Source organism: Glycine max, chromosome 11, assembly GCF_000004515.6.
Source record: "Glycine max cultivar Williams 82 chromosome 11, Glycine_max_v4.0, whole genome shotgun sequence".
Taxonomy (NCBI): domain Eukaryota; kingdom Viridiplantae; phylum Streptophyta; class Magnoliopsida; order Fabales; family Fabaceae; genus Glycine; species Glycine max.
This window is the reverse complement of record NC_038247.2, coordinates 37,599,246-37,612,629: the sequence shown is the minus strand read 5'-3', so window position 1 is coordinate 37,612,629 and position 13,384 is coordinate 37,599,246. Positions and strand designations below refer to the sequence as shown.

At 33.3% G+C, this 13,384-nt stretch overlaps 2 protein-coding genes across 2 annotated transcripts; one reads left to right on the top strand and one right to left on the bottom strand.

Moving 5' to 3' along the window:
* Window positions 1-1,005: 1,005 nt before the first annotated feature.
* Window positions 1,006-2,673, bottom strand: LOC100803812 (alcohol acyltransferase 9). The gene has a single exon (XM_003538427.5). It carries the CDS (start codon window positions 2,400-2,402, stop codon window positions 1,119-1,121), a length of 1,284 nt encoding a protein of 427 aa, XP_003538475.1. The 5' UTR covers window positions 2,403-2,673; the 3' UTR covers window positions 1,006-1,118.
* Window positions 2,674-11,635: 8,962 nt separating this feature from the next.
* Window positions 11,636-12,700, top strand: LOC100305534 (uncharacterized). Its single transcript, NM_001249787.2, has one exon. The coding sequence runs from the start codon at window positions 11,688-11,690 to the stop codon at window positions 12,255-12,257; it is 570 nt and encodes a 189-aa protein (NP_001236716.1). The 5' UTR covers window positions 11,636-11,687; the 3' UTR covers window positions 12,258-12,700.
* The last annotated feature ends 684 nt before the right edge of the window (window positions 12,701-13,384 follow it).

Here is a 13,384-nt window from a genome sequence, read left to right as displayed (position 1 = left end):
CTTTTAATTTTTTTTTGTTCTTTTATCTTTTTATTCTATTTTAATTTGATTCAATTTATTAATTGTAGTAATAAAAAAATGTTACAATTAATAAAAAAAGATTATATATTGATAATATAAAAAGTTTTATACAATCATAATCGATTATATATAACATATACTCTCATGGACACTAAACTTATAAAAAAAATGGACATTAATTAATTGCTCCTTCTTATAGTATATATCTAATTTGAAAGTGATTGTATGTTATCCAAGTGTATGTATATATATTTACATTTATTCTTTTATTTAGTTAATTAATAAAAAAACTGAGAAATTAAAATAGCACATGACATGAATCATAAAAAAAATACAATCAATTTAATAAGATAAACTTGAATTAATATTAAGTGGTGAAATTCCGCCTTCTATTTATTGAAATATAGATAAACTTGAATCCATCCACTTGTTCATCCTCTGTGTTTGTCTTTTACACAGGTGTCAAGGTGTGTTCAAATTCATATAAAGGAAGCAAGATTTTTAGGTCCTTAGATTAGATGATTAAACAGTAATCCGGGATAGCAAAAGTAAAGGGGATCGATCAGTTTGAGAAAGGGTAAGCAAGTGGGAATGGCATAAAATAAATTTCAATTCCAAAACCGTAAATAGTAATAATAGTATGCCAATATTTGATTGATTAGATCAGGAACCAATCATATATATTCCCGATTATTCCTTAATCTTATTATATAATTATTCTATTTTTTATCATATTATATATTAAAGTATTCTTCGACTTATGATTATTTTTTTAAATTTTTTTACAAGTATTTATTTTTAGTAGTCTCCTTTTTCAGTTATATTTTATTTAATTATTTACAAGAAACGTTACGAAAAAAACTCAAATCTGATTCATGATATATTTTTTTCATCAGGAGTCATTTTTAATCTTATGCGCGTGAGTTACAAAATATAATAATTGATTCTAATTAAACATTTTTATTCAGCAAGAGAAAATGGAAATTAGGAATAATTTGTTTGTTTTTTATTTTATTTTTGTTAAACAAAAAGCACAGGAACTAGTGAAGAATAATTACAGAGGTCAACGTGACGTAACCTAGTAGGGTGTGGTTGGGTCATAAATTCGATTCCCGGAGGAAACGGTGAAAGTTGTCAACGGCGGTGGTGGGGACAGCCACCATGACCTTCACACTCGCCCGTTCACCGGTCACCGGAAGAAACAAACAGTACCTATCACAGCATATGGGCCCCACATGCAGAGGCTTCCCCATCCCGAGTTCAACCCTCTCAAGCCCCAGCCTCGACCACTGCGACAGAATCAGCACCCCCACCGAGTCAGGACTCGCCCTCGACTCGGAGACCAACTCAACCACCCTCCGCACGTGCTCGCTGTCCACCCTCTCCTTCGCACGCTTCACCAGACCCGACCCGTACCTGACCCCTCTCTCCCCCAACTCCCACGCGCTTGTCTGCGCGCATCCCAACACAAACGCATTCCCATAATACCCCTCCGGCAGTCCCGGCTTCACGCGCTTCCGCACGTTCACGCTAAACAAAAGCTTCAGCGTCTGGTTTTTAGGAAACCCCATCGCCCTCGCCCAACTCCTCCACACGTGCGCCGCCAGAACCTCGAACGACGTGTACGACGACATTCCGCACGCGCCCTTCAGCGCGTTGATCCGCCTCTCGTCGAACACAATGCAAGTTGGTCTCAGCCCGCTCGTGACACGGTTCATGAACCCGCACAAATCCGGAACCCGGACAAACTCGGCGTGCATAGCCAGGTTCGCCCGAGTTCTGCCGTCCGGGTTCATGAGCTGTCGATCCCAGACGGGTTTAGGTTTGGGATCGACACTCACGTTATTATTATGGGATGCTAAGTCCGAGAAATAATTGAGAAACTCGGCACTGCCGATGCCATCGCAGATGCAGTGGTTTATACCGACGCCGACAGCTGCAGCGCCGTCGGCAAGCCACGTCAACTGAATAACAAGAATTGGAGAGCCTTTGAGAACGTCGGTGACGTAGAGAGATAATAGTTTCCTCCATTGTGCCACTGTCTTGGGGGCCTTTTGGAAATCATGGGCAGTGTAACGTTCAGAAGAGGCTTCGATGAAGACAGCGCCCTGGGCCCGACAAACGACCTCGAGGCCCGGGCCGTCGGGCCTGGAGCGAACCCTTCCGGCGAATGGATAATAAGGAACAAGCGCTTTGGCTAATGCAGCTTTTAAACGAGCCGCGGTGGAAGTTGGGTCCAGGCCCGGGCCGGGCCTGTAAATAAAAAGATACTCGATGGTGAAGCGCAAGAAGAGTTGGGAGTCAAGAGCTGAGAGTGAGAGAACGGTATTCGGTGTGGGCTCGGAAGGGGTGACAACGAGAGCTTCTTTGACACGCACCATTGTGAAGTTGAAGATGGATAATTTTAAGTTTTAAGCATAGGTTTGTGTTGTTGTTGTTGTGTGGAAGTGGTAGTGAATGCATGTGAGAGAGAGGGTGGTATTTATTTGTAAGGAGTGTGGTGTAGTATTGTATTTTAATTTATTTTTAAGTTGGGTGAGTTAACTGTGAAAGATTTGTGGCAAGATTCTCTGGGCATCGCTTTATGGAAGAAAAATGAATATGAAAAAAACAAAAATAGTAAAACAGCTGTGCTGGCTTTGCTTTCTGTCTGTTGGGTGAAGTGATGACCAGTCATTTCCGTTTCCACCACCACCTCACCTCATCGAAAAATCATTCCCCAAATTCCTCCCAAAAATCTTTTCTTCTTTTCTTTATGGTTTTGTCACAAGCCCGTCGACGTGGCTGGTCGCTTCATTTCAGATACCTGTCTCTCCAATTCATTTCCCTATACCTTAGTAGAATTCTCGTGAAACTAAGCACATAAAATATATAAATATCATTTAATAACAAAAGTTGAAATGCCTATGTCTTGCACGGATCCACATGATTGGGAGCAACTTGGGCCTCAGGCATAAAACAAAAGGAAAAGTATTCCTACTATACTATTAGAGTACTACACTTGCTTATAGTAGTTATCACCGAGTATATGGATAATCGGAAAAAAAAAATTATTTTAATTTAAATAGTGATATCGCATTTGAGCCTTAAAAATTGTGTTAATTGTTTGTTATCATTCATCTATATATAGTGATAATATATGACTCTAAGTAGTATTAGCCCTTGTAAAAGATACTCATGGTCTCCATACAAAAATACCTGGGTATATCTACCTTCTTTCCCGGACCCCACTTGGTGGAACCTCAGTGCAATTGCCATCGAATAAACTGTTGTTAACAGAAACGTTTATATTTTGTTCTCCAAAATAACTGTTTTCAAAATTTCAAAATAGGAATTCATGTTTAACCACAACAGTAGTTACAGAAGCCCCTCATAATTTATATACACTGTAGTCTTTACGTGTCACTAACCTATATTCAGGTATCTATCTGTTTCAAGAGAAATGGAAATTTCTGATTTTGGATAAATGACAACGACAAGTTGAAATTCATGGATTTCCTTTCCTGGCTTAAAAGTAAAATTTATCATTACTTACTTCAGTGATTACCTGCTATCCTATTTATTTTTACTTGGTGGTGTTGGTAAGGGTAGATTTATAGTTTCTTCGTTTGTTTTGCTAAGGTCATGATGATTCTCTAAGTTAACTTTTCCAATGATGACTAAACACTAATGCATTGGGTTAATTCGATCATTTTCAACCTCCACAGTACCGTCCTTTTTCTATTATAATTTCTCGTCCTTTTAGCTTCTTATAATTAATGAGGTTTGCTCATAATATTTCCAATAATACTTACTGATCACTTAGCAGTCTATACCCTCTCATGAGTATCTTTGTACGTAATCTATCTGTTCTGAACAACAGTACAACTACAAGTTATTTGAAGTATTAGGGTTATTTTTATTTTTTAAGTTCCTCGATCAAACATTCACCAAAGACAAATCTACAATAAATTTATGGAGTTGTTCTTAAATGTAATATATATATTTTGTATTTATACGCAGCAGAGATAATGGCTCTCTGTTGGATATCTTACGAAATGCTGATGATCTCTTACAGTGTGATATAAGATTTCATGTGGCATATTATACGTATATACTAATGTGTTTTGTGCATAAATTGCATCGATTCATTTTCATATATGGTTGGCTTGGGTACAATTTCATATTGTAGTGCTAGTACGAAACTTTTTTATTGAAGGTTCATTTGGTAAAGCATGTAAGTTTGTCAACGGAAGATAACTATCTTTTCTATCGACTTTCAATTATTTTATGTTATCTGCATCATGCTCTTGGTCTTTGAGAAGTCACTAAACAAAAAGTAACACTTTCTAATATGTTATTTTTCAATAGTCATTCATCAATAATTTTATCATTTTTGCATCATATTAATTGTTAGTATAAATTTTAAATATGGAAGTTTAATCAATTCTATCGGTATATATATGTGTGTTCCACAATTGAAATATATCAGTAAATGGTTGCGTTCTAAACATGTTGCTTTCAAGTGTTACCTTTTTAAATTAAATGCACGATCCCAATGAGCCTTACTTGGGGTCCTACAACAATAACATGAGACCAAAGTGTTGATCCACGCTAAAACATAGTAAGAGGGGTTGGTTCTCCTAACAATGGTCATATCGGACTTGAACTAACGATGGGACTGACTTGGGCTGATCATAGCAAGGTAATATAATGTTATTTCTCGTTCAAAACAATGTGCGAGCCATGGCTATAGACGATGTATTTCTTCATCAAGGGAATTTCGGTTGATTAAACAAGATACATAACTTAAGTTATTATAAACTTTTAACACCTTTCAATTTGTATAGATAAAAAAAGACAAGACACTTCTTCAAGTCTAATCCCAATAAAGAATGAGAGTTTAATAACTGTTGAAATGTGCAATAAAATGGCATATCTTGTGGTAATGAAAGCTTATTAACAGCTAATAATTAAGAAGTGGTTATTAGACTAGGTTTCATTAAATAAGAGTTCGAATTTGAATATTATAAATAAAAAATATAATCAAAATAAATTTTTTTACTAAGTGTGATTAGTCAGATTTCCTAATAAAAAATTAATTATTATTAAATTTCAATATTTCGTATCAATCTTATAAGTATCATAAAAAAATTAACGGCTAACAAATTCAAATTAAAAAGGGAGTATAAAAAAATAAAATAAGAAGAGGATATGTGCTACATAAAGTAAAAGGACTGATGTGAAAAAAATGTGCTTTCTAAAAAATTGAGGTGAAAATATATACCACAATTTGTATCTTAGGTTTAATTTAAATCTAGACAATGTGCAATCCATGGCGGTAGGCAAAGGTGTTTCTTCGAGCCGCATCCCACCATTGTTTAGTGTAATATTGCTGGATGATTGCAAAGATTAACCATTATTTGTGAGCTAATGAGAGTTTGCAGTTTAGTAAAAAGATGAAATGGGAGAAGCATTTATTTACTAACCGATGCAATCAAGAGGGAATAGTAATCAGAATTTAGTAACCAATGAAATGTGCAATAGAGAGGATAAAAGGAAACTAGGCATGATCGGGCATGTATTAGGATGATCTCCGTGTAATTACCAACATTGTCAAACTGAGGAATTCAGGCAATGAATATGGATCTATTCAACTAATTGCATATATACTTCTTGTATAATTGTAAACATATGCTTTCCTTTAAGATTATTACAAGCTCAGATCAAAACCAATTATATGCTTTCTGCTGAGACTACCCTTTGGCAAAGTTCATGGGCTTGAATTTCGTTACTGTAAATGATGGTCATTCACTTGGTATTCTTAATAAACGGGAATTGTTCCTTGTTGATTCTTTTGTGCCTCAAAATGTGCGTGCAAAAAAGTTCATAATATTTACCAAAGACTAATGAAATGAACACTATTTAAAGGGAAAAAAAGTAGCTAATCAAGATAATATTTGAATTTAATAGCTCTTTGTTTATCACACTTTTTCCAGGATTTACTTTAATTTTCTCGTCAAATTCCGTATTTCTCGTTTAGATTTCAGCAATTTTTTTTCTTTCTGTTTTTACCCTTTCCCTTTTTAAGTTTTCTAGTGAAACTGACGTTTTAAAACTTGGAGTCCATTTTGATTTGCGAACTGCAGTGGCTGCTGATACAAAACAATCTGTAAAAGCAATATAGAGATATTATATTGAGGTAGCTGGAAATGGAGTTTTAAATAAAAGCTGCAATTAACCGAAGTTCATATGCAGCTTTCCTTTGGATGTCAGAATAGTCTGTTGCCAATTTTCCAACTATAAATTCTGCTGTCATTTTCACAGCATCTGCAGATTCTTTGTTTGCAGGAATACGATCAACATCATTGTCATTCAAAGTTCTTACTGCTGTTTCCCTCTTGAAAAGAATAAATTAATAGAATGTTATTGCCTAAGCAAATGGAGGAAAGTTCAGCTCAAGAGACTAATCAATTAGGCCAAAAAAATTAAATGTCACATTATAAATTTTATTCTATTTAAGAAAATATTTGATACACACCTGATATTATTTAACACCTAAAAAAAATATAAGTTGGATAAAATTTATAATATGATAAAAAAACATTAATAAAATATTTAAAATATAAGATGATTTATATATGTATCATTATTCTTCTATTTAATATGAGACTCCTCACATCATCACTTTCTTTAAGAAGTATTGACATCTACGATGGTTTTTACTTTATCAACACTAACATATGGTAACCCTTTTTTCATACATTGTCGAATTCATTCGGCTATCAATGTTTGATACATTGCACCTTAACCAATGATATTTGGGACCAAAAACATTATGAAATTCCTTGCAGGTACAACGTATTTTTCCCTGGTCATTCCTTATATTGGGCCAATTATTGGCATTTGTTGGCCCAATATCTTTGGGTGCTGCTGGGTTAGACACAAGCCCCGTATCATAGGACCTTGTTTTCATAGCACCATTGCTAAACAAGACTGCTCAAGGCATAGTTGAGTATTAGAGTGGTGTAATAAACAACATAAACTATCTTTCAAATTAAACGCACGAGCACTTGACCGTTTCTATTTGTGCACTTGAAACCAAGGAAGTATATTCAGAAGGGAAGATTTGTTGGTCACTTTCGTAACCTGCAAGATTTATTGTTATATCCCCCAGCCAATTTTTTACACAAAAATGTTATAGCAATTAGCAAGCCCTGTCAAACCTTATTTTCAGGTACTTCTTTAAGTAGACATAGTTATTTCTACATTTTGAATATTATTTTCAGCGCAACTTGATAGCATTTGACAATTTATATACTTGAGAAATTGAGTTGGCATGCATGCAAGTTTTAAGTGAAACATTTTAATTCCAATTCACGAAGCTCCCTTCATATTTGCATCCTCCATTAGATTAGATACCAAAAGCCACATAACGGTCTTTAACGATAATACAAGGTTTGACATTGCCACAACAAAACTCTTAGAATTTAATTAATATTCGGGGCAAATGGAAATGCATCTTCCTGTTAAGCTAATAACAATAATGGAAGTTTCGTACGATCCAGTTGCTATTAAACCAAATTAAAGACTTGTGGACATCCTTACTTAAGATGGGTAGGATTATTATGCATCATGATTTTATTTTATTTTATTGAATTATGTAATGCAGCTGTATATATCGACCTCAAAACCAAACTGATTAAACTAGAATAATTTATGGCAATTAATCTACGTATTAGGTGGTCTTTTGTCATATGAATGACAAGTAAATAATAACCAAAGAGAAGGGAAAACTTCTTTAGTTCCCAGTTCCTGGAACTCTTTGGGTCAATCTCTTAAAGCCCATTTGGTAATCAGAAGCCCAATTTCGTAAATGAAAATGTCTATCATCCTCACTAACCACTTTGGCAGTTGGGCTAGGCAACTAGCCATGAAAAATAATGACATAAAAGGTGTGTTTGGTTTTTCAAAATTCCAAAAATCATTAGTTGGACAAAACAACTAAGCTTTTAGTCAGACCATTGTATAAAGCTTTCCGAAGGGAGATCCAAAGTTTATTAATGCATTTAATTTCTGAAGGGTAACGAGCTAACGGCATTCTTTTTTACATCCTCCGGTCCCAAAATTACTAATTTTCTATATAAAATATAGGTATTTTCTATAAAAGATAATCTTATTTAAGATAAAATCATGATAAGAAATAAATTTTTTTAACTGTATTACATACTTACAAATCGAAATTGAGATTATCGGTTAAAATAGAATAATCACGTACCAAGTAATTCATGCGCTAATAGTCCACAATTATTAATTAAATATAAATTTTTGAAAAATATTCCTACCATAATTTATAATAACATAATTTCTAGTCATATCAAGTTAACGAATGTTTTTTTATCATTGAGGGTGCAAATCATCTTATGTAAGGTTTTTTTTTTTTATCAAAGCTAAAATAAAGTTACGAGAGCTTAATCAATAGGGTCGAGTTTAGATCTTAAACGCGTAGTTAGGCTATTTATTCGGATAATACTTTGTTGTTATAGACAAAATGTTTTGTTTTATAACTATATTCACTTGTTTTGAATAATAATATTTTAAAGATAATAATAGAATTTAATTTGAATTTGAAGATAACATTATACTTATAAGAATAGATAATAAAAAAATAAATTTAAATAATAACTAGTGAAAAGGTATTATATTATTTTATATTCCTAATATTATAAGAGAAAAATGTTAAGAAAATAACTCTTCTATATAAAAAAAAATAATTTTGTTAATATCTATTTTACTCAAAAGTTAATTGTTACACTTTATTATTTAATCAAGAGTATTGATATCATTTTAATTATATTTATTTTTTCTCCTTTTACTTTTTACATAACTAAAACAAATATATATATATATATATATATATATATATATATATATATATATATATATATATATATATTTCATCATTTTATTTCTTATAAAAAAAATCATCCTATTTTTTTTCTTCTCTTTTCTTTGTCTTTCTTTTCAATTTTTTTATTTATCTAAACCAAACAAACTAAAAGAATCCCTATTCCCTTCCCCCTTCCTTTCGGCCTTTCACCCACTGTGTTTTAGTGGGAAAGAAAATAAAAGAAAAGGAACGAGGTAGGTGAATTAAACAAGTGGAGTCTTTTTCGATACCCTTTTCAATCTTCCACCATGCCTATTTACTCATTTCTTCCCCCGTTTTATAATCACTATTCTCAATCCAAATACTACAATTTTAAAATTTAGCTTCATTCTCTTCTTTTCTCCCGCTACGAGAATAAATAAATAAAGAAAATTGACATAAATTGATGTATTTTTTTTTTTTTGATGTAAAGAATGAAATGAAAAAAATACTGTAGAATTTTAAAAATAAATTCATAATTTGCTTTTCTCTCATTTTAACATTAATTCAATTTTCAAAATTCTCTCAGTCTCTTGCTTTGTTTTTTTTATGTAACCAACAAAGGGTTACATTGTGTGTCTGAGTGATCTGATAATTAAAAATCCAGGGATTTTTTTTTATCCTTTTAGTTTTCACCCGAAAAATCTCATTTGCACTGTAAAAAGTAACAATAACTTATTCTAAATTCTTAATTGTTGTACTGTCATTTTTGCACATTATTCATATAAAATTCTTCAATCACACATGTCTACGTTTCCAACCAACGGTAAGTCATTTTATGTTTATTCTTAAAATAGTATCCGTTCTTCACATTTCAAGCAAATATTTTGGTGAGAGGTAACCGGCGAAAGATAAAATGTCAATTTTTAGTATATCATCATTTGGCATATTAAAAGAATATTTTTTATTTTCACTTTTAAACATAAACCTTCGAGTCTATAAATTATTTAATCTTGATTTAAAGTCAGGTTTGTCAGGTTTGCCAAAAACGGAAATTGTGATTGTGAGCACCTGCCTTTGCTATCATATGTTAAAAACAATTGTTCCAAAGCCTAAAATGGTAGATGGGAAGTTATAAAATGAATCTTTTTATATTTAATGTCCACGATCCAAGTGTATTAATATTTAATAATGATAATGCCACTTTTTACACACACTTCATACAAACAAAATCCTCACCATTTTTTTTCTTTTACACAATATCTCACTTTTTTTAGGAGGGGGATAAGGTTATATCACTTTATTTGTGTAAGTAACTTTTTTGCATTAATAATTGATTATTATTATTAAATAAGACAACCCAAATATAACTTTTTTTCATTTTGAGGGAACATGAAAGTTGGAGTACGGAAATGGATTATAACGGGTCATTTGAAGCGTTTAGCTTTAACAACAAAAATAGAAAGGTTTAACAAACGGAAGTGCTCCTGTGATAATGATCGAGTTGAATTGACACTTTACAAAAGAAGAAGAAAATAAAAGTTCATTAGAGTTAAGGAAACAAAAATAATAATCAACATCACAAAAAACAGATAACTGCCAGACCCACAAGCCATAACCTATTTTTCTTCTTTGATAAATGAAAAGAGGTGACTCATCTTATCTTAGTACTTTACACTCCTCATACATGTTTTTTGATGTGGTTAAATTTGGCAAGCCACTGATTTTGTTTTCATATGGTTCACCTTAAATTTCCCATTCATGTGTTAGAAATGAACTAGAAAATGGAAAGAAAAAACTAAACATGTTATCATAGAGAGCACAAAACAATACACACAACAACTACTTGATTTAATGATTTTTGGCTCCACTCATGCTATCCTGCCAAACTTATAATGACTACATTTCAAAAGTACTAATTTTGATCCCATCAGTTTCCTTCTTGTGGCCATACCTCTTTAGTTTTCCTCTCTCTGCCAAAAGGATAATTTTAATATATATATATATATACATATATATATATATATATATATATATATATATATTATCGAAATAGAATATTTTCTTTCCCTCAATCAATCAAAATATCCCGTCTTTATTCATGAACTATCATGTCTGACTTGAAAACTACCAACACATCGCTCCCATTGTCCGAATGAATCAATTATTTGGACCTACTTTTGCACTCCCAGTTTGAATGAATGATACTATATATATAAGAAAAATTCAATATCAATACTTCCCAGAAAAACCAAAAATTGCAAATGAATTTTTTGTAAAAAAAGCAAATAGAAAATGAAGTTAGAAGACAGCACTGGCCCATGCAGGTCCCAAACCTGCTGCTACCCTCTTGTTACTGGCACGATGATCAATCCAGCTGAGCTAATTGGTGATGACACGTAATTGCTCACAAAATAGACCATTGGGAAAGAGATATTAATGCTGTTTACTTATATTGTTGAAATAAAAGAATGAGGGAAAGTCTCCCATTAGTTAGAAATAAAAAAGTTAAACATCATATAATATAGAGAAAAATTTATAAATTTGAACTTTAAACTTTTAGGTTAAAGAATAATATTAAGTTCAGTTGTTTGATTGTTTATGATATATAATGGTGTAAATTTTTCTAGTCTTAACTCCCTCAATTGCATAACATATATATATAATTTTATTTTTAAACAAAATAGCACTTTTCAAAATAAAATTTTAATTGTTAAGATTCTAATAGAAGAAATAGAAATATAGGCACATAAAGGACCACATATTTATGAGAGCAAAGGATAGAGGATAGACTATAGAGAGCAACATAGGAAAGTGAATGTTAGTGAGAGGCATGAAGGGTTATGAGCCCCGTTCAAGCTCTTCATGTGCAGCTTGCAAGTTATTGAAGAGAAGATGCATACCAAATTGTATTTTTGCACCTTACTTTAGGTCTGATGAGTGCAAGAAGTTTGCAAAGGTGCACAAGGTGTTTGGAGCAAGCAATGTGAGCAAGATTCTGATTGAAGTGCCGGAAGAGCAGAGAGAGGACACAGTGAATTCTCTTGCTTATGAGGCTGAGGCAAGGCTGAGAGACCCGGTTTATGGATGCATTGGTGCCATAGCTCTGTTGCAAAGGAAGATGGTGGAGCTTCAACATGATCTGGTCATCGCAAAGGATCGTCTCGCGCGTTGTCACGCTGCTGCTACTGCTGCTGCCACCACCACCACCACTACTAGTATCCCTTCTCCTGATATCTTGCATGCCAATGTTAGCCTTCCCCCATTCCCTGACTTTTACACTTCTTCAAGTGACTTCAATGATATCTTCTGCCACAGTTCTTCGTCTCAATTATTGAGCCGACATGAAACGGTGGATGATTTCAATCAAATCCCATATATATTTTAAATGTTATGAATTATGAATGATGTATGCATGTTTATGGTCCCCTTTTGAATGTAATTGTTATCAATCAAAGAGCAGCTACGATCTGTCGTATGTGCTAATGAATAATAAGAACTCCAGGAGAATCAATAGGTCTGAATTGAAAACTCTCTCTCAACATGAATGTGTATTATTGATTTTGTGTTGTTGTTGTTGTTGAATTTCACGGTTCCTACTCTGCTATAGCAGCTAGGAAGTAGGAACTGGTGGAAAATGATGGGTATCTTGGCCTTTTTTTAGTTTCACTTTTGTAATAGCAAAATTTAGAAATAGGATTATTTCGTTGTTGCTGCTTTCTCTTGCCTGCCTGCCCTATAACTTTGCAAAGTGACCATAAATTTTAGCTCCGAATTTCATGTTCTGATGATCAATGATCAATCTCTTTTCTATGAAATTCCGGTTATCTCAGACAACTTTTGTTTGGTTTGGTTATAGTAAAGACACGATTATCCAGGCTTTGAGAGGCATAAAAATAAAATAAAAATAAAAAGTCTGTTTAAAGTGTGAATTTGTCAAGGGAGTTTAATTAAATTGATTGAGCAGAGTGCGTGAATTATTATAAATCTCTGACATTGTCTTCAATTCCTACATATAAAAAAAAGTGTGAATTCAAATCAACATGTTCTAGTCTTGAACGGATTGGTGATAGAGACCAGAGCAACCAGAACATTGATTGCCATTACCTACAGGAACAAGAGAGACACAAACCATTCAGCAGCACAAATTAAGAAAGCAACACTAGCAGAGATGATTCTTGCTTATCTTTGAACGATTGCTTGCCCAATACAGTGGGTCCAATCGTACTGTTTTAATGCAACATGGAGCGCCCATTATGATTTTCCCCTCAGGTAACCAACCCCACAAGTGGCCCTTTGAGCTTTATCATAATGGGAATCCAAAGAGTAACGCCAAGACCGAAAGTTTTTTAGTTTCTTTGGGGGATGTACATTTCTGATAGTAACAGGATATGACCCTAAAGAAAATGCCTACCATTCAAACTACATGAATTATCTGTTACACTTACACCTCCCCCATGAGTTGCGCCATATACTTCCAAACGCACGGCAAGCTAAGTTTGCACTGGCCTCATT

Coding starts and splice junctions, on each gene's coding strand:
- LOC100803812 (XM_003538427.5), bottom strand. CDS start 2,402: ATGGTGCGTGTCAAAGAAGCTCTCGTTGTCACCCCTTCCGAGCCCACA.
- LOC100305534 (NM_001249787.2), top strand. CDS start 11,688: ATGTTAGTGAGAGGCATGAAGGGTTATGAGCCCCGTTCAAGCTCTTCA.